Source organism: Marmota marmota, unplaced genomic scaffold, assembly GCF_001458135.2.
Source record: "Marmota marmota marmota unplaced genomic scaffold, marMar, whole genome shotgun sequence".
Lineage (NCBI taxonomy): Eukaryota > Metazoa > Chordata > Mammalia > Rodentia > Sciuridae > Marmota > Marmota marmota.
Window position 1 is genome coordinate 26474399 of NW_026000142.1, and position 26392 is coordinate 26500790.

General features: G+C 35.4%; 1 protein-coding gene across 1 annotated transcript in view; it reads left to right on the forward strand.

Annotated features, from left to right (window-relative positions):
* The window catches only part of Reln (reelin), a 470436-nt gene that overhangs the window by 278715 nt on the left and 165329 nt on the right, over window positions 1-26392 (forward strand). The window contains exons 12-13 of the mRNA XM_015488375.2: window positions 6596-6741; window positions 24347-24498. Of these exons, the coding sequence (XP_015343861.1) occupies window positions 6596-6741; window positions 24347-24498 (298 nt within the window). The remainder of the gene's footprint in view (window positions 1-6595; window positions 6742-24346; window positions 24499-26392) is intronic.

Below are 26392 nucleotides of genomic sequence, written 5' to 3' on the forward strand. Positions count from 1 at the left end.
ATATATATATATATATATATATATATATATATATATATATATACACATATATTCCAGCCAGACAGTGGCTAATTTATGGCTGCGCCAACAATACCATTTTAATTAATTTTATTCATCTTATTTCTCTTTCCTCTGTTCCTCATATCTCATCTGTTTGCATTGCCTAGATTTTAATTAAAAAACCCCTCCTCTCTAAGGAGCAATCTGAAGTGGCAAAAATAATCACTTAAAATATTACAGTCATTAAAAAATTGGCTGTGGTGGAAGCCATGCATTTTCAATTTTCCTACAAATGATGTTTTAGCTTCCTTTTAAAGTGCACTTTGTATCTGAATTGTCTGCCACCAGCCAGCTTGGCTATCAAAAATGGTCTTCCAGCTGGGTGGGCTGAGTGACAACTCCTTAATGGAGGAAATGGATGGCTCTCTGCTCATGTGGAGGGGAAGGCATACCAGGCAGATTTCATTCCATCTGCCACCAGCTCTCTGCAAGCTGGCTTTGCCCAAATGGCCAATACATTCATTCCGACAAAAAGTATATCGTCAAAAAATAAATTGTAAGGCTATAAATGCCTGAAAGAATCATCAGGGCCATTAGACCCCAGGGAGATAATATTAAGAGGTGCCTCAGTGTTCATCTTTGATGAAACCTAATTAAACAATGGTGGAGGTGATTGTAAGTACTCTTACAAGTCCAGAGGTGAAGTCATTAACATTTTCAGCAGAGTATAGGGAGCAACCCTAGAAAACTGCTATTCTGAATTGTGGCCAAGGACTTGTTATATTTGAGGAATTTGCACCGATGTTTCCTGTTGATGCTTTTGTGAATGGCAAATTCTTGTCACTTAGTTACACTGTGTTCTGCTTGTCAAGTAAAGGAAATCCATTTAGCATCAATGTAGAAAAATAGTTTTGATTGACAAAGAGAAACAGAGACTATACTGAAGGATTTTTAAAATTTGGAAATCTACTACTTCCTAGAGGTATAAAGTATGTCATTGATCAATTTTAAAATAATGAAATTAGTAAAAATAATTAACACAATACCCAATGCACATTAGGAGGCCTAGACACAGAAAAATGTAGAGCTGTGTGCAGAACTGTTTCTTGCATTGTATCCAAAATAAATGCTCAGTTACCTGATATTCAATATAAGTCATTCAAAAATTCTGACTCAAGAAGTCACATGGGCTATATAATTATTTCCTCAAGAAAACCTGATAAATTTTCACGTGGCTCAAAATAAAATAGTCCTGAATTCCAAAATATTCTTGTTTTTATCATGTCAAGAGCTCATGTATCTCACAAAATAGATATTTGTTTGCTAAGTTGTTTGGATTTTATTATTGCATATAAATGACATGAGTTTGAATAAATACTGAACAAAAACAGCTGGCTGTTAAAATTGAGACACTTTCCTGAAATTCTTTTCATACTTTTAATACACATTGCACTTTGATTTTTAACATAGGAGGCTAAGGTTATACAGTGCAAGTTCATCTGTGAGAAAAGTGACATCAGCCATCTTATATTATTGAGTTTTCCTATGTTAGGGGAATATTTCTTAATTTGCCAAACTTTGAAGGGCTTTTAAAATTTAATTGATGTTTTTATCTGTCCTGATAGCATATGAATGTTTGCGATATTTTTAACATATCTTACAGTAGGATGTATTCTTGTATATTTTACTAAAGATTTTTAACTTGAAGAATCTTTTGACTAACTGATTAGAGACAAAAATATATTTAAATAGTCTTATATGTTCTAACATCTGATTCCAAAAGGATGAAATATAACAGTAATAACAGCATATTTTTAACTACATTTTCAGAAATAATGATTATGTTATTAGCACTTTGAAGTTTCAAAAAAACACTTCCTCCTATATTTGTGCTTCTGACAACATCTCCAGAGAATAGATATTATTGATTTCATTTTTTGGCCAGAGAAACTGAGGCCTAGAGGAGTTAATTATAACATGTATAAAACTTTAGTCATTAGGCAGAGGAAATGTATTTGAACAAACCTTCTGATTCTAGTCCCCAAATTCCTTGAAGCTAGTTAGTAACTAAGTTTTCATTCTTTACCATCTTTATTGGTCTGGGTTTCCAATGATTTGTTCTTTTCCAGTCTTTATTTTCCTTGATTCATGAAAGTGCTGAATTAATTGAGTTTCTAGGAGAATGTCCAAGCACCCCTAACCAGGCAGGCCATGTATTCCCAGGCAGAAGCAGAGATACAAGGAGGAAACCTACGGGTGCCCAGGGACTCTGTCCCAATCTGAATGCCTTCTATCATCAGTTCTTGATTTGGAAAGTATTTAGGAAACCAAGTAATTTCAAGACATTGAGCCTCTGTCACCCATCCTAAAAGAGAGTTAAGAGTTAACGTGTAATTCTTTCTTGTAATTGATTTAGGGATCCTCAAAATGAGAACCCAACACTCACTCCTCCCCCCACCCAGTCAGGAATCCTAAATACAGGGCCTGGATAGACCAACTTCTTAGAAATGGGACTCAGTAGTTCCATTGTTCTCACTGGAACTCGGGAATTTTCCAATTTCACACAGGCTATCCACTTCTTTATGGGTCCAGTATTACACTACTAGCTTGTTTAACTTAACTTGTTTAACTTTACTCTCACTGTAAACCTTGAAAACATTGGGTTCTCAGAATGGCAAAGGTGGAAATCATGTCTTGATCCCCCCAGCATGGAGCAGGGAGGGGAGCAGAGCAAGCCATTCGTAGTTGTGTATTCCGTACATCTCCAGACTCTATTGCCTGGAAAATGACAGCATTATCTTGTGAAAACATGGGAAGGTGGAACCACCTCCACTGACAACTGCTTGTTTTGGGTGTGTCACAGACTTTCTTTGATAAGGTGTCACTGTATTAAGACTATGAAGAAGAGACTATTGCAAGAACTATGCTTCTCCCCCTCCTCACCTAAAAGGACACTGGGCTCCTTTGGGAGGGAGAACAGAGCTAACTCTGACTCCCCTTCAAGATTAGGATGTTTTTAGGGCAAAGGCTACAACACACTGTTTATGAAGTACTAACCTGTTCGATTAAATTTAGCTTTGATTTTTAATCTAGTTCATTTACTATAAATTGGTAAAGAACAGCTTTATAAAGATTTTAAAGGTATGTCAAAAACATGTTTTCTAAACCAATCAAAAATAAATAGATGAGAAGCTGGAGTTGTAGCTCAGTGGTAGAGTACTTGCTTCAAGTGTGAGGCACTGGGTTTGACTCTAGCACCACATAAAAACAAATAAAGGCATTAAGTCAATATACAACTAAAAAAGAATAAATAAATAAATAGACGAGCAAAAGTAATACCAGTAGAGTACAGGAAGAATAACAAAGTGGGCAGGGGAAGGGAGATAATGTGAACTGAAATAGAATTTCATGCATGTATGATTTTGTCCGATTAACCCAACTACTATGTATAAGTATAATGCTCTAATTAAAAAAAAAAAACATACCTTTCTATCTATCATAGAAACTTTTCAAAGAAATAGCCTGCTAGATTTTAGATGCTACTATTTTGAAAATTGATTAGTACTCAAATTATTCACATGTTTTTCGGGTTTCTTTCTTCATAAGTGTTGTAAATATTACTTCTATTTCATATGTTAGCACTATTGTGGTGATGCTGATAAAGTGTATATTTGATAATTAATTTTTTCAGTAGTTGCACAGTTGCAATGGTTTGTTCTACTGCCAAACGTGAACCCAAAATAAACTAGCAGAAAGATCCTTTAAAATATGCTTTCACTTTTCTATTCTACCAGTTCACTTCATGAAACTAGTTTAACAATATGCTACCCAGTTTTATGATTTAGTTTACATACATTTTCTATCTCAAGGTTAAAATGGACATCAAGTGTGCTACTAATACAAATATTGAAATGTAGCAATAATTAGATATAACAATTTAAAAAACAATTTGAAGTAAATAAAACCAAAATTGAAATGATTAATTAAATGGGCATTTAGTCAAAAATTACCAAGGTTTCATGTTAAGTGAATAATTCTTTTTATTACACAAATATATTATTTAAATTATTCTTGGGGCTGACAGTGTAGGCCATGGTATAGCACTTACTTAACATGTGCAAGGCCTTTGGTTTGATCTGTGGCACTGCAAAAAAATTTTAAATTAAAAATAATTTTGGGGCTGGGGCTGTAGCTCAGTGGTAGAGCACTTGCCTCATACATGTGAGGCACTGGGTTTGATCCTCAGCACCACATATAAATATATATATATTAGAGAGAGAGAGAATTTTTTAATATTTATTTTTCAGTTTTTTAGGTGGACACAACATCTTTATTTTATGTGGTGCTGAGGATCGAACCCAGCGCCCCGTGCATGCCAGGCGAGCTTGTTACAGCTTGAGCCACATCCCCAGCCATATATATATATATATATATATATATATATATATATATATTGTCCATCTACAACTAAAAATATATTTTTAAAAAATAGTAATTTTCTTCTTACATGTGGAGATATTTCATGTATGCCATTTCCTAGGATACTGATGTTGTGTCAATGTCTGAGTCTTTATAATAGTTGCAGATAAACAGAGGCCACAGTTGATCAGAATTAAGATTATATGAAGGTAATTATGAAGACCATTATTTACAGCTCAGTTGTTTATTATGAGGAAAGTCACCTTTGTTGTTCCATTTAACATTGATTGTTCTTATAGTATTCATAGTAAAAGAGAGGTTTTAGGTTTGTCATCCGTTGACTATTTCTATTTACTGTAAAATAAACTAAATTCTAGATTTGGGTCAATATGTTTGGGTTAAGGATTGCATATAATGAGTTCAGTTTAGCATGCGTGAATAATCGGTATTCGTTGCGTGTGAAGAAGATTCTCAAGCCCCTGATGCATGCCACATCCGACAGTATTACCTAAGATGATGACAGGGCCCAGAGGGCATGCTTATGTCCTAGAGCTGCGCAGTGATTCCTTTAAAATCACATGTTCCCACTCCCTTCTAGAAACTGTATTCATTCTTTCCATCAAATAGCAAGTCTTGATTCCAGCCCAATTGATTTTACTACCTATAGACAGTTTAATTGTCATACAAGGTCTCTGCAATCTCTCCTCTGTTCTGGAACACCACTACCAACAGAACAAAGATTCCTCAGACTACCATTTAAGATCCTTTAGAAACTCCTGTCTGATTCTCCAATCATTCCTACTTCACCATTGTAATTCATTCATATTTGTTATCCAACTTGGATTTTTTTCCATCCCTCATAAAGCCAATTGAAAACCTGCTCATCCATAAAGCTGTACTATCTAGGCTAGCCCTGGACAGAGTGATTGCTACCTTATCACATTCATTGGCATATGGCAATATGCAGCCTCACCATTGGGTGGTGTCTTTGATATATCTCAAATAGACTGGGGTTTTTGAAAGCAAAGATTGTGTATTATTACATGTATAAACTCTTTCTCCCTAGTACCTTACTTAATACCTTTTACATAGTGAGTTCGCCACAAAAGAATAATCAATTTCCTGGAAAGACATAACCATGTAATTCATTTATTCACTTCTTGAACTATTCAAATATTTTTGAATACCTACGCTATGCCAAGCACTGTGCTAAGACCTGGAATACAGCAAGGAGCTACCATAGTCAGTGGCCTAATGGATAGTTCTTGTCCAATTGTTTTTCCTTCATTTCTATTTAATTTTGAGAGCATATAACTTAAAAGATTTTTAATCATATATATGTGATAGTATTTCCTTATATATGACTTATTACCAAAAATGTTTAATTCAAACTTATAATTTTGAGAAGTAAACATTCAGTTTACTCAGTTCCAGAGTTTGATCTTACTTCTGACTATTCACTTTAGGCTAAAAATTACACACACACACACACACACACAAATGTTTAAAAAGTATCACAAGAAATTATTATTTTGCTTTATTTTCTGCAAGTGTCATTTTGGAGAATAACAAAGTTTCTGAATTCCCAGTTCTTCATTGGGGATGTCATGCCCTTCTTAGATCTGGTCAGAAACTTTTACTCAAAAGCTGGCTGAGAATATACGATCATCTCTGGAATTGCTTTGACCTTTTCTGTATTCCCTGTTTTGATTAGCTGGCTATTCTACTCATATCCCATTTACAGACAAATTGTGAAAGACTTGAATGGCAAGTCAGAAATATATGGAATATTGAAAAGGTCAGTGCGATTTAGCCCATAACCACAGAATTTTAAATATATGACAAGTCATTATCAGACTTAATTCTCACAACAAGGGCTGTGGTAAAGATGGGAAATTATTCCAATTAAAATATTCTTGTTTCATACTGAAGGCTGAGATGGCAAAGCTCAAATGCCCTCTTGACTCCTTTTTTGTGATAACTTAATAAGTTAGAAAGAAATTGTAATTGAATTAAACAAGGCAAAAAAGGAGGTAACAAGCTCTTTTGAATTGAGGGTCCATTGTAAAGGGAATAATATAATGAGTTTTCTAAAAACTCTAATTACACATAAGTAAGACAGATACAGTTACAAAGCCAATTCAACAGCCACCCCATGCTCTCTTTTTATCTACAGCATAGCTGTCAGTCAGATGGGAACTCCATTTATTTCCATGGAAATGAAGGCAGCGAGTTCAATTTTGCCACCACCCGGGATGTAGATCTTTCTACAGAGGATATTCAAGAGCAATGGTCAGAAGAATTTGAGAGCCAACCTACAGGGTAAGTAATTGTTATCTCCCATGCTGTGTACAACACTTACATTTATTCCACTGGGCATATTATAAATGCACATTGTTAAATAGCAAAAGCATACTTAAATCAGCACTGATAATTCTTATCGTAGACAAACTGAAAGGGGTTACACCTACCCTAAAGATTCTTTACTAAGTAATCAAATACTTCTATCCGTATTAAAAATGTGTCATTACAAATACCTTTTAATTCACTTGAATCACTGTATCTCCTCTTAGTTTAGTCAGCTTTTACTGAAAGCAAGTTTTCAGTTTTTACAGAATCTTTTCACTACATCCCACTGAGATTTTCAGTTGTCTTCTTGGGATCTGAGATTTATAGAAGCTATTATATGATTTTCAATGGAAAATGTTTTTGAACCATAAAAGTGGTTCAGGGGGTAAAACTCATCTTTGAGAGATTTATAAAGGAGGAATTGAGGCATGAGGTTGAAGTAGAGGAAACCTGAAGCAGAGAGCTGGCTCAGTGGTTAGTGCTTTATTACCATCTTGTACTAGTTGCCCTCTTCTGCATTCTAGGTCACCTAAGATAGCTCCTACTAATGGAGCAGCACTTTGAAATCAAGTTAAAAAAATTAATAGAGCAAAATCTATTTAATAGATCAAATCAAATTGATTTTGATCTAACTAATAGATCAAAATCAAAATCTATAAGGTAAATTGCATTGTAAGGAAATTCTAGAAATTTCTTGGTCCTCACTTTTTCTTTTACAGCAAATACATGTAATCAGAATACCAGGTACTTATTTTCTGGTGTATATTTTCTAATACTATGATGAGGATCAACAAAATTAAAGTCAAACATAATCCCATAATGAATCTGGAAGAGCAGTAATTTAACTGTTACTGTGAGGAACTTTCTCAGAACACAAAAAAATTGGAGGGGTAGGTTGTGTCATTCTGATCTCAAGTCAAAACTGACTGAACTGCCAAGTAAGTGCCTGAGTGGCAAGAAAGCCAGTGTTGCCCTCCCAGGTTCCCCACTTCCTGTGCATTGCCCGCGCACATCATTCAGTCTGATGACCAGCAGCCTGAGCCCCATGGCTGATGTGACCCTTTGCTGACACTCTGGGATCTTTCCCTGCTGACCACTATATTTCTACTATGGCTGACCCAGCCTTGCACCTCCTTCCTTAGGGGAGTTCCTCAGTTTCAGACTTCACAACCTCTTCGGGCCCACCATTTGCCTCTCTAGGCCCAACACCAATGCTCAGGTCCTTCAGTCCTGAAGGCCCTTTTCCTCTGAGGTTCCTGTCTCCCTGAGCTCCGTGTCCAGCATGGTTCTGGTGCTTCCTTGAGGGACTAGTAACCACTGCTCCTCTTTTTAGTCTCTAGGCTATCCCCAGGAATCAGGCTGCTCTCCTGTATAACCCTCAGAATACACAAGGGCTCACTCCACTCCCCTCACAAAGAACTTTGATGGAGTCCAGAGCCATGCCAGTGCACAGGGGCTTATTTATCTATCTTATGGAGATAAAGGATCCATCAGTTCTGCCCTTCTGACACTCACTACAAGACCAGCTCAACTCCCTTTCCGGGAATCTTAACTGCCTGCAAAGGAGCACAGATGTCCAAACACAGGAGGCTCATTCACCCCCACTCCTTCACCTCTGAGCTAGTTCATCCATGTATCAGTGACAAGTCATCCTCTTAAGGGAGTCCATATACTCTGGTCATTTAGATGATTCCCCAGCATTACCAGTCCCATCTCACAAGAGCAGAGATAAAACACAAATTTAATCTCCAAGAATACCATTTTGATATACACATAAATCCCCCTCCCCATTCCTCTCCCCTCTCCTCCTCTCCTCTCCCCTCCTCTCCTCTCATCTCCTCTCCTCTCCTCTTTTCTCCTCTCCTCTCCTCTCTTCTCCTCTCTCCCTCTTTCTCCAGTAAAACTTGATGTCTTAAATGTCACCCCTCCCCTTTCTCCATTCCCTCCCTTCCTTCTTTCCTTCATTTCCTGCTGGGGATGGAACCCAAAGCCTATGCTAAGCATCTGTTCTACCACTAAGCTATGCCCTCAGCCCACTATAGTGATAAAACTTACTTTGCCTGTGGCTTTCATAGCCAGCTATTCCCTCTCCCAGAATGCAGGATGTCCCCTGCCCCCTCTACTGTTTACTTTGTTGTATCATCAAAGCCTGTTCTTTAATAAAAACAAAATAAATGTTTTAGTACAAATACAAATAGCTTGTCCATCTCTCTTTTAATCACATTATGGAAACTTGGTACAAAACATGGAAACCTTTTCATGAATTAAGCTTAGAAATGTATTGACCTAATATTAGAAGACACCAAACAAACATTTTTAGAAAACTAATATAGTAATCCATAAACAAAGCCGACCAAAAAAATTTCAAAAAATATCAGACATTCTATTTTCACTGAGCACTAAGGAATAATATAAGAGAATTTTTGGCTACAGCAAAATTCATCATTCCCTAAAACAAAGAACTAAAAGTATATATCCCAGAAACAAAAAAGCTAATGTCAATAAGGACACAGAGGAACAGTGGAGGAAAGTCCATCTACTATGTGAGTCAAGTGGTCCTCATTATACTTACTGGACATCCCTCAGGACTGAAGATTTACCAGAGTTTGAGTCACAGTAAACAAACTGATACTCTCCGGCTGTGGCATCATCAGATTTTGGTTCCAAAATGTATAATGAGGTGCTCAGAAAAAAGCACCTGTGCCAGTCTAATGCCATATAGTTAATTCAGCAGAACTCTAAAAGCAGTTTAATTATTCTAGCAACCACCTCTTAGGTTATTTGGGGCTTTTGCTCCTAGGATATCAGGCCATACCACTATAATTACTTCACTGGTTCTCTCATCTGTGCCCAGTTATGAGGTTGGCCTTATGTTATGAAGGTAAAACAAGATGAGAGCACCCAGGGTTGTCTTGTGTTTGGGGCGATGATAAAATGCTAATTTAATCTAAAATTTTTGTGTGAAAGGGTGAAGTCCCACTCCCACCTACTGCCAAATGTTGCTTTGTTGGTCTAGGAAAGAATGCTGATATTATAATTTTTAATCGTAGCTTCAAGGAAAAAAATCCTTTCACAAAATTGAATTAACACGAAGCATCGTTACCTAGGGTAAGTTCCAGCAAAGAAAAGCAGACTCGGAGTTTGGTAGTGAAACACTTGTTGTGTTCTGTTTCTCTCACAGGATGATTAATATTTGTCTCATTCTTCCCTTCAACCACCAGCATCCACAAAAGCAATTTATTGTTATAAACTAACCTACTTAAATAGAAAGCATAAATGATAAATCCTCAAAAGTGACCCATTAAATTGATTGAATTCTGCAGCTTTAGGTCACTTTTCAAAATTTTTTGAAGTTAAATTATTCACGTTATAATACTTTCATATCTTTTAACTATGTTTTTCTCCCATAGAATATAGACAGATATATACAGATAACCTAATAATATTTTTCAGAACACTTCACATGCATGGGTAGGAAGAAAAGAAAGCCACTATGACATTATGGCTTTTATTAGAAACCACTTTCCCAATCACATTTTTCTATCATTTGAGTCAAAGCATTTGATCTCAGATCACAAGGATGTGAGAGCTGTTGGTCTTTCCCTAAGCTGTCCCAAATCCAATGTCTATATTTGTAAACAGGATTTTAAAGGTTTTTCTGTTTTGTTTTCCTAAAGAAAATACATCTGTTACTTCAGTACAGGAGAAACTTTAACAAATACACTGATAATTTATGTGAGTGTTTCTGAACTTTGGCTTCACCTTACAAACACATCATTTAATTAGCAATTACCACATCTCACCTAGCTAAGTCTGTCTTTAGGTGGGAGGGGGCTTTGTAAAACATCACGTTCCTATAATGTGGAATTTGCATACTTGCCTTGCATCCCAAATGCAAAGATCATATGTTTTTACTCCTCAAATATCTTTAAAAAGAAAAATAGGGCAGGGGATGTAGCTTAGTGGTAGGGCACTCGCCTAGCATGTGCAAGGCCCTAGGTACCACCACATTTTTTTTTATACCTTTATTCTATTTATTTATTTTTATGTGGTGCTGAGGGTCGAACCCAGGGCCTCGAACATGCTGGGTGAGCACTCTACAGCTAAGCCACAGCCTCAGCCCCCACCAAATTTTTTAAGAAAATAAAAAAACTGCTTTATTGTTGTCCCAGAATATTAATACTAAAAAATAACTCCACAAACATAAGATTTAATCAAGACAGCATTTTCCAGTCTTCCCCACCTGCACCAAATCACTGGAATTATAGGAAAATGAACAAATATATCTGAAATGATACTATAAAACAAGAAAGTTGGACCAGGAATTACTAATGAGTGGAGGAAGAGAGAAAGAGAATCTGGAATCTGGGGAGAAGGGAAGTACGGAACTCTGTTCTGAAATACATGTTGAATTAGACACTGTTAGTGACATCCCAGCATTGTTCCAGGTCATGGATGCTGGGACAGGGCGTTGGTACTACCATAAGGACTGTAGGTGAGCCTCTCACTGCACCTATTTCTAAAAGAGGCTTCTGCCACCAGGAACAGAAGACAAATAAGGACACTCGGAATGAAGAAACTGAGCTATTCACCCCATGGTAGTCCTCACCCAATCACCAGGCATTATTATTTTTTTTTATGTATATCCTTTGTGTATTTTAGCACATTTTACCTTTAAATCAAATTTTGTTCAATATGTCAATGTATCTGAGTAGTTGAACAGTGGTTTAAAAAAAAAAAAAAAAAAAAGCTAAGCATATACCTAAGCTGTAAGACTTAGTTTCATGCCATTATCATCTGACTACTTGGGGGAAAAGACCTGAATTATAATAACCCATCTCAGCAAAATTTTCCAATTCAAATTAGAAGAGCTTCAATTTACAAATCGCTTTTGAAAGGGCAATATTAATGCAATTCACATCAGAACATCCAGTTAATACAATTAACAAAAAAACACAATTTTGTGATATGGTAGTCTTTCAGTTCCTTCAGCCTTCTGATTGCAGACTTGACTGTGACGGCAGAAGTGGTGTTGTAGGTTCAGGCACCACCAGCCGCTGTTTTCATGCAGGAACCACAGTGCCAGATCCCCACAGCCCGTCTCTTCATCTTGGTTTTGCCACAGAAGGAACAAGTATACTTGGTTTAAAGTATATTTGAAAAAGCATCCAATAAAGAATTAATAGTTGAGTAGATGAGAATAACAGAATAAAAAATAGATAGACACTGTGCAAGAAGTATAACTAATATCTTCAGAGAGATAAGAGGCTACATTTGTGAAATTAAAACATATTTTACGAGGAAAAACAATTAGATAAGGGAGAAATTTATAACTATGTTGTTTGAAAAAAATTTACTGTATCCCCCCAAATATCAGTATAAGCATAACTGAAGAACAAATGACTGAGCTAGAAATTTGAATGTTGAGATCATATCATTAAATATAAGAAAAAGAAATGTTAAGTGCAAATTTGGGGCCTCATGCATGCTACACAATTGCTCTATCATTGAGCTACAGCATCAACCTGGAAAAGTGGCATTTCTAACATTAGAAATTGCATTTCAGAAGCAGAGGGAATATAGGGAATGAAATAGTCAAATAAATATTTTTAAAGTTCCCCATAGAAAGGAGAAGAATAAAGAAAACACATAGCTGCTGTGAGTGAAACAGTTTAGCAAGATGAATGGGAAAAAAATGCCCAGTCTTAAACTAGGGGAGAAACTTAACATCACTGATAAGAGAGAAAATCCTAAAAGCTTCAGGTAAAATTCATTGTACTTTCCTTGACATCATTAAATGTTAAGGGGAGATTGCAATAAATCACTGAGTGGATCTTAAAGCAGGAGACGGAAATTTTATTCAACAGTTGGCGGTCCAGATCCACCAGCTGGCAGGCCAAGGGACAGGCTGCAAGTGTACACCTTTTGACCCCCTCTGGGGGTTTGAATACACCTTTTATAGTCCAAAACCATATTAAAGCATAAGTGGCTGTTGCTATGATTCAAAGCCATAAACAAACATCATGAGATCTAAAATCATAAGCAGAAAAGAGAGTAGGCCAAAACTTCCCTAGTTGTGTACAAGTTAAAGAATGGTTACTAACATCTAGACAATCAATCTCTGACAGGGTACATTGTCCAAGAAAAACGGGAACCAAAGAGAGAACACTTTTACATTGCATAAGAATTGCCATTTTGTGCTGTCAAACATGCTATGCTAATCAAAAGTTGATGGGTACAGAGGTGGGGCTTTCCCTGGGAGAGGCATTTCTTACATGACGTGGAGTCTCAGGGCAAAATGGAGTCTGTTTGGTCATTTCCTATATAGCTTGGCCCACAACATAAACATTTTTTTTAAGAGAGAGGGAGAGAGAGAGAGAGAGAGAGAGAGAGAGAGAGAGAGAGAGAGAATTTTTTTAAATATTTATTTTTCAGTTTTCGGTGGACATAACATCTTTATTTTATTTTATGTGGTGCTGAGGATCGAACCCAGCGCCCCGCGCATGCCAGGCGAGCGCATTACCACTTGAGCCACATCCCCAGCCCCCATAAACATAATTTTTTAAAGAAAGCTGTTATCTTAAAATTCTGGGAGAAAATTATTTATAGTATAAAATGCATTCTCATATCAAATATCATCAGATGTCAGGAAAATAAAAATCTTTTCAGACACATAAACTTGGTAAGTGTAATACCCCTGAACTCTCTCTGAATTTCTAGAAGATGTGTTTCCTGGAAATTAATCTAAGAGGTGAAGAACAGTGAGCAAGTAAAAAAGTAAAACTTATAGTTTGGTTAAAATAAGTGTTGATTTAAAAAAATTTTTTGATGGAAATTTGTAATTAAAATCTGTACCACCTCAACATCTGAGTACAAAGGGCAATTGACAAGAAGGTATGCAGAATAAGAAATTAAAATGCTGCCAAGATTCTTAACTTGGTTAGAATGTGAGGATCTAGATCTTGTTTAGTTCTTCATGTTCATAGCAAAGCAGGAGTATTGATAGAAATATATGTGTTGACAATTTAGATACCCCACATATAGGCTAGATAACTTCTAATGCGTCCAGTTAACATGGAGCAAAGAACATAGATTGGGAGAATGAAAAAAGTAAACAATAAAAAGCAGGGTAAACGGGGCTTGGTGACATGCCTGTAATCCCAGTGGCTCCTGAGGCTGAGGCAGGAGGAGTTCAAAGCCAGCCTCAGCAACTGCAAGGCACTGAGCAACTCAGTGAGACCCTATCTCTAGTAAAAAATTCTAAATTGTTTGTTTTTAAAAACATTTTTTTTTAGAGCTGGGGATGTGGCTCAGTGGTCGAGTGCCTCTGAGTTCAATCCGCAGTACCAAAAAAAAAAAAAAAAAAAAAAAAGCAGGGTAAGTAGAAAACAGGGTAGAGCTTGTCAGGAGCCTATATGAGCATGTCAACAATTTGAGCAAGTTATATTCACTTATTAAATGAGAGTCTCACAGTAATTTTTAAAAAATTGCCTCTACTTTGTGTACAACCAGAGACATGAAAAATTGTGCTCTATTTGTGCAATATGAATTGAATTGCATTCTGCTGTCATCTATAACAAATTAGAATAAATAAATTTTTTTTTAAAAATTGGCTACATTGTTACCCTTTATAAGAGACACAAACTAAAATAACACAAGTTGAAAGTTAAAGAGGAGCTAATATTCTAGGCAAAGGTAACAAAAGAAACAATGAGGCGTAAAATAGAATTCAGATTTAAACATTGAAAAGGCTAAAAAGCAATATTTCATGCATCATGTAGCATACTTTACATAATACATGACACATTACAAGCAATCAAACAAGTCAAAAATTAGTTGTTATCTCAACCATAATTACTATCAGTAATATGATATAGCCAAAATGGTGCTCACAGGAAAATTATACTCATATTAATTAGTAAGATAGACAAGAAACACAAAGTTAAATAATTCAATGAAACCTAAATCATTATGAAAATAAGCAAGTAAAATACATCATGGAGAAAAATAACATTAGTTGAAGTGATGATTAAATATGCTTAAAAACCATGCAAGGTGTTCAAATAGATTGGGGCAAGCTCATTATGAAAGACAGACATCACTTCTTTCTTGTTCTAGTTTTCTTTTGACCTTCATTCTAACATCGCTTTTTAAAAAGGAAATAATTTTTGCATTTTTGGAATAAAAACAATAATTTTCCAAATGACAAAAAATAAGCTGTATTTGCTGATGTTAGTCTGGAACTTCTTCATAGAAATTTTTTAACAGTTCAAAAGACTCACAGGTAGATACAATACAGTTTTTCTTTCAGCTAGATATCTCCTTGATTAATGATTGTTTCAGCAATAACACTTTGCAATGTCATCAAGATTATTACAGTTCATTCTGGTATGAAAAAAAGAAACAATTTCGAATGCATTTGAATTACTATTGTGACTTATTTTACAACAAAAATAGCACTACATTTTACCAAAGGAGAAAAGGAAACTAACATTTATTGAGATTCTGTAATGTCCCATGCCAATACATTATTTACTTAAATAACCTTCAATCTAGGTTGTATTATTTTGTATTATTTTCTTACTAATGAGCAACCTGTGTGCTTCCTAACCATTCTGAAACCAATATTCTTTATTAGTGTTTTTCCAAATAGAGTGTAAATAAACATGATGCATGTAATAAAAACCTAAGAAAAATCTGAATGTTAGTGAGATTCAGGGGAACCAACTAAAGAAGAGAATCTTTGAAATGCAATGCATGCCGGGAAGCCTTCAAATAGAGCTCATTCTTTACCTTCACTAAGCTGTCATGGTAGAGGGAAAACCCAGAAATGCAATGAAGGTGGCACAGCCTTCAGTGCAAGTATATATCTTGCTAGACTTCAGAGGATGTGTACTGGAGATAAGCCTCATGAATATAAATGAATGTGGAAGGGTCTTTACCTATGGCACATCCCTTATTAAATATCAGAGAATATTTTCCAAATAGAGACCTTATGAATGTAATGAACTTTTTCAACATCAGAGAATTCATATGAGATTTTTTAAATACTTATGAATTTGATAAATATAAGGTCTTTTAGCCAGGCTTTGTTCTATACCTTGGTTCATACCTAAAGTTGCCACCTTTAGGTGGTTTTATATATCCTGGAGAATATAGTAAAATAAATTTTCTATATAATATGAAATGGTCTGTTACCTTTAGTGCACTTTATGCCAATATTATCAGGGGACAGTCCGATTAAAATATTTGATCTCTATTTCCTTTGCTTATATTCTTAGTGATTTCTCCAATCTATAATAAGATGACTTAAATTTTATTCTGAATTATAGTACATATAAACGAATGCTTTTCTTTTTTTTTCTTCTCCCTGCCCCAGAAATTATTTGCTTGTTACAAAGCAGATGTATAGAGTAAAAGTCAAAAATCTCCTCATGCTTAACTCTCGCTGTTAAGATGTTGGCATATATTCAAAAATTTTTCTCCTATGATACCAAAACAACAACACTAGAACCAGATTTTTCATATTCTTCTTCAACTTGATTGTTTTAAACTTAAAAACATGTTTCAAATGCCTCTCCTAGACAATAAATTTGAATCTTCATTATTTCAGAAAGGAAGTATACCATTTTATGTAACCAACCTCTTTTGATAGACAAAATACTTTAAAAAGTACACAAGAATGTTTATTACAATATTTGCTGAAAGGTGAAAATTCGAGATTCTGGCATGTGTGTGTACTTGTACATGTATATGAGGTATGTATGTAATTTCAGTTTTGATAGTTATTGCCAAATTCCCCTTCAAAGAATACATCACTTTTAATTAATCTTATCCACAAAGCATTCCAAACAGTTGATGGAGAGGACCATCAGCTTGCTAGCTAAGAAACTCCTTCAGATGATTTTTGCTTAATAAAATGTTCCTTTTTTATGACAACAAAAAGTAGAAAGTCTTGTTTTAAAGCTATAAATTAAATATTATTGTGACCTTGTTATCTCTAAAGAATGAGGTTACCTTAAGGCATTTTATTGATAGGAAACTTTTTTATTGTGTGCTCCAACATCACCCCATGCTATTTGTAATACATAATAGATACCAATGTATTTATTAGAAATAAGATAGAGGCTTTTATTTTATAATTAGTCATCAAAGAATAAATATAAATTGCTATGTTGTAGAGAGCTCAGCCCCTTAGGGGGGCATTCCTTTAAATGCAGTTCACATAAAACTGCTTTGCCTTGGAAAAAACATAATTTAAACTACAAAAGCAACATTCCTTTTGAGGGAAACTGCTGTGGCATCCAAGGTATTGTTAACCTATGAGCTCCTCAAATAACCACTGCTGGTCTCCAGGTTTGGTTATGTTATAATTTCACTTAAAGCAATTATTATATTAGGAGAGCATCAGGGACTACATCATTTTTAAACTGGAAACAACCACAACTTTGTGACCACAGAGATTGGACTCTGAAGTCCAGGGAGAGGAGAAAGATTCTCCCTCAAGGCTCTCAGCAGCTCAGGGAGCTCTGGGATCCACTTAAGGATATTTTGCCTCTAACCATGCTTGAGCCACTGTTTATATAAATTTATGAAAGAAAGAGCTTGTGCTATAACAAGCTCCTACTGAATTTTTAATAAATGCAGGGTAATTTATTCAAAGCAATGAGATTTTTTACCACAGGCATAATTTGTAAAATTTAGGAAAGCATATTTTTTTTTCTGCTTCTTTCTCTTCAAAGTAGACTAAACTTTCCCATTTCATTTGATTATAAATATTTCAGTTTCAAAAGACATTGACTTCACTTGTGTTATCTTCTAACAGCTTTAGCAGGAAAAATAAAGACGAGTAGAATTGGGTATGTTGGACTTTAAAATAAAGATTGATAATACATGAACAGTCTGAATCGAATTTCAGACAGCTTTGTGGTTGACGTTGTGAAAATAATTCATTTCAGATTAGTCTAGAAAAGTTATTTACAACAAATAATTAAGAGACAGTAGCTACTTATCTCATTTCTCACTTGAATAGAAGGTTCTTTTAGTCTATGACAATTCCATCTTTTGCAATTTAGTTTTTCCCTTTAAAAAATGCTCTAAAGCAGATAGATGTCTAAAAGGAGTCATCATCTGCATCATTTATAACTTTAACTTGCTTTGTGGATCAGTAGGCTGAGTGGTTTAATTGGGATAAATGGAGCAAGTAAAAGACCAATGAACCAGTGTGAAGTTTTTCATGTATGCGTCAGGAGAGACTCCTGGTTAATTTACAAGTGAACCAGTACCAGGAAGAGCTGTTACAAAAAGTTATTACTTGTATGTATTCTTTGAATGATTGATATAATCGGTGTGGGTGTGGGGTAGGGTGGGGGGGGTGTTGCACGCGCATGTGCATTTCCTAAGGTTTTGGTTCTAAATCTGTTATAAATTGGGAAGGTTCAACATATCATCCTAGTGAAATCCCCTCTTTAGAACAGTAACTACTAAGATCACAGCAAACTGAGAAATAGGAGATGTCAGTTTTAGAGCCAGACAGTAGCCTCAGGCAAGCCATTTACCTCTATGTCTCCTAGTTGCCTCCATTTATGGACAAGTTAGTTGGCAAATAACAACTCACCAATTAGACATGACCAGAAACAAGTGGAAGAAATAAGAGAAAATAAGAAGAAATGAGTTTTTAAATATTAAATTTTTAAAATATTGTGTACAAATTCAAAATATTAATCTTTTATCATAAAATAAATCCCTAAAATTATTATGCATGTAATTGTGTCATTATTATATCACCTTCAATATCTGTTGCCAGTTGTGTGGTAGTATGGTTATATATTATTTATTTGGTGTACCTAGAATTTATTTCCTTGAATGACCTTTGCTTTGCAAATAGAATTAAGCAGTCAACTACAGTTGATGAATTTTGTAAAAGAAATATGAAAAACATGTTTTTAACTAGAATACTTGAACATTTTACCTAAAATAGCTATAATTCTATTTGTACATATTGACTTACAGCAAAATTAGTCTGCTTTATGAAATTTTGTGGAACTAATGACTGTTTGTTGAGAGATGAACTGTGGCTTAAATACGCTGCTTAGAGATGCTTTCTTTTCTTTTTTAGAGATGCTTTTCAATATCTCTTAAGACTTGGATGGGGGAACTTATGGCTAATAATCATTATATTTATTTTCTTAAAAGGGAACACATCTCCATACCTTGGAGAACTGTTAATATTTAGCAACTAACAATTGTTTGCTTTCTTATTTATGAAATTACTTTCTTTATAATAAAGTCACCAAGGATACAGAGTATATAATTTTAATGTTTAAAGATAAGTGGAAGAGTTAATAGCCAATCTGTGTTTAAAAATTGGTGATTATTTAACATTTTAAAATATTGAATACTACTTGAAAAAAGTCACTTACTGATCTGAAAGATTACATAGTCCTTTAATTTGTTGTTAACACCCCTAATATAATTAAACGAGGGCCTAAAATGAACTAATTTTTTCTTTTCATTTCTGATCATTGTCAATAGTACCATTCTGCTAAAAAATTTGAAATTGTGATGACAAATTTGAGTTCACATGGTCCTTTTCCCTCTACCAAACACATAGAAATGTTGGATTAGTATGATAATTCTTTTTAATGCTTAGCCATAGGATAGGGAAAGAAAATGAGCGGATGCCAGGAGCAAAGATTAAACCTAGATGGTTAACTTTCCAGCTCACATTTAGATATTTCAGGGCATACCACACCCCGTATAATCTAAGGCTAACAATTTGGGTTAAAATACCCATACAGGACACTTGGCAGATGGCAGCTAGAACTGATATTCCTGTATAAAGCTGGGATCTTGAAAAGCTCCTCCTCCATAAAGAAGTAATTGGGGTAATAGCTCCTTTCATTGATTCCATTCCCAGGAGAACGGAAACCCTAAACAAATGTAAAATTCACATTCATTCTACCTGGGTTATAAGAAAATGCTTAACTGAGAAATTAATGTCAAAAAGAATTCAGAACCAAGGAAGCTTCAAAGTGCTCACAAACACAAATATGAAACCCTCCTGCAAGGTGTGTGGAATTCACAATGGAAATAATTCCATAATGAAATAAGGTAAACTCACAATGTAAAACTATTATCTAAATGATCTTATGATACATCAAAAAGGACAGTCAGCAAATACATAAAAAGGAGAAATTGGTAAAAGAGAAATATGAGGGAGATATAAAACAAACATGATTAAATTATTTTAAAGAATTTTTTTAAAAGAAGGGATACTATTTTAAAAACCTAATAGATGCTAAAAAGCACCAAGGAGAACTTTTAAAAATGAAAAATACAGTCATAGAATTAAATATTCACTATGTAGTTTTTAAAAGTTAGAAAGAGCTAAAGAATTAGAATACTATACTAGAGATAGAACTGAGAGAATAGCAGAGAATATGCAGTATAGAAAGAAATAAAGATAATAAGTATGAGACATGAAAAATATAACATAAAATATATAGTCTAGTGAAAGTTCCAGAACAAATGTAGAAAGAATGGGCAAAAGTTAATATATTAAAGACAGTGACTTACAATTTTCCAGATCTGATTAAAGATATGAATCCTCAAAATGACAAGGCTCCTCAAAGCATAAGAAATAAAATAACCTACACCTTCATTCATCAAAAACCTTTGGAATACCAAAGACCAAGACCAAAAAAAAAAAAAAATCAAATAGAGAAAAAAAGATTTTTTATAGAGAAGCAACAACTTAAATTGGATTATTTCTTTTGAGTAAAATCAGAAATGGTGGATTCGTAACCAGGTCCAAGCGGGGTTTTTCATGGAACTCAACAAGGTGATTCTCATATTCATTAGGAGGAATAAGCACAGACAAGAGCAGCCAAGGCCAAGTGTGAAGAAGTGAAAGGCATGTGGGGAGGGGGGCAGCTATCAAGAGTTATTATACAGAAATAGCAATTAAAACCACTTGGTTTCAACATAGAGATAGCTGTGTAGGCTAATGGGGCTGGAGCCTGGAGACATTTATAGGAGATTATTTTGTGACAGAAGTGGCATTACCAGTCAATCATTTAGAGAGGAAATTGTGAATGGTGCTGGGATAACCAGTTGCCTGTATAGAAAGAATAAAATTGGATCTCAACTTTATTTATTATCCAAAATCAATTTCAAATGAATTAAAACTACGTAAATGTAAGAAACAAAATTTTAAAATCATATGAAAAAGTACAAGGGAATCTCTTTATGTTCTCAGGGTAGGGAAAGATTTATTGAACAGAAAAAAGTTACAAGCCATAAATAAAAGATAAATTAAAAACTTTTTATATTACCCAAAGACACATAAACATAATGAAAAAGAAAAAAGAAAGAAAAGAAAAGGTTACTAGCCAAGGAAAGATTACTGTTACTATCCAGAGTAAACAAAATTTAAATCACAAGGAAATGAGCCAGAAGAGACAGATCCTAGTAGAAAAAGGACAAAAGTCAGAAATAGACAACTCAAAGAGCAACCCCAACTGGCCATAAACATGAAAAGATTTCCAGCCTCATTAGTAATCACAGAAATGTCAAAGTGTGATAAAGTTTTATTTCCATCTCTTAGGCCAAATTATAAAAGTTTGACAAAATCAAGTGAAGGTGAACTTGTGGGGAGATAGGAATCTTAAACCCTCCTGATGGGAACAGGTATTTATCCAATTGTTTTGTTGAAGAGTGGAGTGATAAGGAAGTGACATGTCTCCCAGTAATTCCTTTTCCAGACATGGTACTCCTGTTAACGTTTCACAACTGAGATTCTTATGAGAACCCCATAACATAGAAAATAATCTGAGTCACTATTTTTTCAATTCTCCTAAGGTGAAGATAGGTAGTACCATTGTGAATGCAAAGAAAAAAAAATTCAGTAATGCAATGCGTGCCTTAGGGGATTAGGCATCCTCTCTCACAGACACAGCAAAGAAAGGCTCTGTGCATGTCAACATTTACACAGGACCTTGAATGCAGCCCTGCTAGTAATGACAAAAACATGGAAATGACCTCAGTGTACATCAAAAGTTTATGGTCATTCTTCAAAAAAAAAAAACAATCTCTGACTTCTGTTATAATTTTAAAAAATAATAAAAGTTTTACAAGATTTCTCTTTGAGTAGTTTTAAAGGCCTCTTCATTGTGTTGTGCTATAAATGCTTAGAGCTCTGAGCATTCTCTGACCTACTAATTTATTTTCACTTCTCACTGTCAAAACCAGCACTTGGGTGGCAACAGATGGGTCAGACTTAGGAAGGGGAAAAGACAGAGGAATCAGATTTGTAATGGGAGAAGAGAGATTATAGACAAGAAGAGAGGCATTTGGGGGAAGAAAGGATCCAATGTTATATAAGATTATTCATTTAAGCTCTTGAATCTTGAAAAGAGATCAAAACCTAAAAATCTTTCTGAACATATTGAACATTTAAAGTGTGTGCCCAGAGCCAAGGCTGATGGATAAGCTAAAGCTCAGTGGTCATGTCAAGTCTTGGGTCTAGATAGGCGGACGGTTTCGCGAAGATCCATTAGGCAGAGAATCTTGACCTTCAAAGCTATGACTTCAATGTGGAAGGAGGACTGAAGTCAAAGCTCGGCAACCATGGTGTCACCAGTCATTAAGTCTAGATACAGGGGACCTTGTGACTGAAATATCATATCACCAATCTGGGAGAAGGAGTAGAAATCAGACCTGCCCTTGGCCTTTCTCAACCTTGGAAGGTCTGGGTGGAAAGGGCAGAAGGAGCTGTTTTCCTACTCTCTGCAAAAGAGTGAGTTGTCTCACAAGAGAGGGTAAAAATGAAGCTACAGAAAGCAGAGGAAAGTGAAGATGGGATTCAGCAAGCCCATTGGATTAGGTTTTACACCCTCTTTGGATCTAGAATCCTTTGATACTTCCATAGTTCCACAGAATTATTGAGCTTCTACTGGGTATTGGACACTGGGCTAAATTTAAGAATATAAAAATAAAATACCTGTCTTAGGAGTTGACACATCAAGATAAAGAAAGGCATATAAGGAAGTAATAGCAATATGCAGTGAGCAGTGGCGTCATGAAGGAAGAATCTAAGTCAGAGAGATGGTGTGGCTATTTAGGGGAAGTAAGGGAGTCTGGGAAGGTCCCTATGGAAGGTGTACAATATTTAAAGGACATCTTGAAGAATGACTCTGAGTTCGCCAGTAGACAGTGACTAAAGCTATGGAGGTCTGACGAACAATAATTTAATAACTTCAAATTCATGTTATATAGCCAAAGAGTTGGTATAAAGGTGGAGCTAGGAAAGTGCTCTTGCTTCAGGCCAGGAAGGACCTTATATTCTGCATTACAGAGTTTGGAATTTGTTGGTTAGCAACGGAGAGCCACTGAAAGACCTTAAGCAAAGGAGAGACATAATCATGTTTGCATTTTAGAAATATCACCCTGAGGGCTGCTGAAATGGAGTCTGAAATCCTCTATCTGAGCTCTTCATGAGTTGCTTCCAATTTACTAATCAAGTATAGTTTTTGCTGTTCCCCAGTATGCACTCTCCACCGTCTATTGATAGCTCACTGTTAATAGTGTCAGGGTCATACCCAGTTCTCAGCCTCTACTCACATGTTGTCATCAACCCCAAATACAGTATATGACAGGCTCTCAAGTCATATTGCATGGATTTGAGTACCATCCCCATTCTTTGTTTTCTGTCCTAAACTTCTCTGAATCTCAGTTCCTCCATCCAAAATTGTGATAGAACTGGGTATGTAATTCCAGAGACTCAGAAGGCTGAGACATGAGGATCACACAAGTTCAAGACAGCTTCCGCAACTTAACAAGGTCCTAAGCAACCTAAAGAGACCCTATCTCAAAATTAAAAACAAAAAGGACTAGGGATGTGGCTCAGTGGTTAAGTACATTTGGGTTCAATCCCAAGTACCAAAATAAATAAATAAATAATTTGAAAAAAATTAGGATAGAAATAGTTACTCTCATATGGGGTTACTGTGAGAATTAAATGCGTATAATATGTGAAGAATGTGTCAGCCTAGAAAAGGAGCTGACATCTAAGTTAGCACTAAATAGGAGTTAGCTATTTTGATTCTCTTGTACATATCCAAAGACCTATTGGACCAGACCCATTTTAAATCCTGTCTCCTTTTTGAAAACTTGCTGGACTTTTGGCAGCTATTACAGCTTTTCATTCTAGAATAATTTTTAATATGCAAAATACCATGCAAGGGTTTATATTATGATATTCAATGGTTCACTGTTTCCTTAGTTCATATTTGATTCCTGAACTGAACTGCAAGTACTTTGAAAGTAAACACTGTCCTACTTGGGAGCACGCTCTGGCCATGTGGTAGACAAACTAGCATAGTACTAATAAAAATTGTCTCTCTAGAGAAGAACCATAACTGTGAATGGGATGTGTTCCAAGTATATTCATTGCCTAAAGTCTGCAGTACCACACCTTTATTTCAGAATCATTCATTGCTAAATAAATGTTCTTAGTTAAAAACAGAATTTTTTTACTTTGTAAAGATTTGCTCTCAATGACTTTTTTTTTTTTAAGGTGGGACATCTTGGGAGCTGTTATCGGTACAGAGTGCGGAACAATAGAATCAGGTTTATCAATGGTCTTCCTCAAAGACGGAGAGAGGAAATTATGCACTCCATACATGGACACTACTGGTTACGGGAACCTGAGATTTTACTTCGTTATGGGTAGGTACATTTTGAACAAACTTTGTTGACCTTAGGGCAGATTCTAGTCCAGGACTTATTCCTAAGAAGTAAGATTGTTTGTTGTCTACTATATGAAATGAAAATTCATGAAATATGAACTTTGCGGACACAGCAAAGGCCTATGGCATGGGCCCTGCTGGTGTCTTCTTGCCAAGAGCTAGTCTTAGCATGCCATGACTGGGCCTCAAGAAAAATGCCACAATACCTTCCTTCACCTCTTGCTCTATGGTCATGGCTGAGAAGACAATAGGAGAAAAGCTAAAAGCAAAGCAACTCCTTTGTCCATAGCCAGTAACCTCACCAAAAAGCAGTCTGTCAGGGTAAGTCATTTGTTTTCAATGGATATCCCATCATTGCCTAACCTCTTTGTTGGGAGAGACTGTAAAAGAAACAAGTTTATAACATTTTATCATTCTTTAATAATATTCTCTACATTCTTTTTGCAAACACATAAAGAAAGGAAGTATTCGTAAGCCCCTTTTTCTTTAGATTTATTTTAGAGTAAACAAAGCTGGAAAAATACCTAGGGAAGAATTAGGGGTTTGAAATTGGTGAACCACCCTCCCCCAAAATTTAGCCTGCTAGTCAACAAGAGCCACGGTGACATGTTTTTTCCTGATGTCATTCCAGAAATGTGTGTAGTTGTCACATGCCTTCTTTGTTGAGTGACTGGGAAAGCACAGGCAACATCTGGAAGTGAAACAGGAAACAAACATTGTCTACCTTTGAACTTCCTAGCAAAGATGTCAGTTCAGCAGGACAAACAGGTCTCCTGAATCTAGGCTTCTTTGGCTGTGGCTATTTATCTCACATTCCTCACTTCACCTCTTTGACAATCATCCAGCTCAGATTTGCATGGTAAACCTCAGGACTGTATCATGCTCTCAAGCATATTGCCTGTGTGATGCTAACTCGTTTCCAATAATGATCTGTTTGATAACTGAGAAGTCATAGATAGAAAATAATGTAATCTCACATTTAAGAAAATCCTTGCCTTGACTTTGAAATGGTTTGTATATTTAAAGGCCCAGAGTTCATTTCCTCTAAATAATTCATGTTCATGCTGTCTCTCATTTTATTAAAAGCAATTCCTGAGAAACCTATTGCAAAAAAAAAAGTTGGAGTGAATATTTACTATGCCAATCTAATTTAGATTTTTTCCCTTTTTACCATTTTTTACATAATATATTTGAATTCTTGACTTTTTCACAGAAAAGCAACCCAGTTAAGTATGTTTATATAAGATTAAGTCCTCGTTGTGTAAATTCCTTTTTATAAGTGTCTATATGTGAGATATTAAGTCATCTTTATTTCTTTCTAGAGCAAAGCAAGTTATTAACTAATGAATTAAAAATAGTGTTGATTATACAGGAAAATTAACTCAAAGGAACCCAAAGAAGTACATTATCCCAAATAAATCATCTCCATTCAATTAAAAGTAATAAATGTCTATTAAATGTAGAGCTCTGAACTAGGATGTGTAGAGATTACAACTTGGGAGAATAATGCCACCAGAATCACAGTGTTGCTGGTCAAATGAGTTAATACCCACAAAGCACTCAAAACAGTGAGTAATACATAGACTTACATCTCTTTGTTGCTATGGATTTAAAAATTACTTAGACACAGCTCCTGCCCACAAGTAACACCTAACTATGTACAAGGGAGAATGCAGGCTGCTGTAGTGGAATGAAACTGCTATGGAAGTGCAGAAAAAAACCCTGAGCAATCACAGTGGGAAACTGTAGTGGAGGGATAAAGGTAAAGCTTCATAAAGGAGATGGCATTTGAACTCTGCCTTGAAGAGTGGGTGTGATTTGCATTTAAAGGAAGAAGAGAATTCTAAGCTAAGCCATTTGTGGGGGGGGGGGGG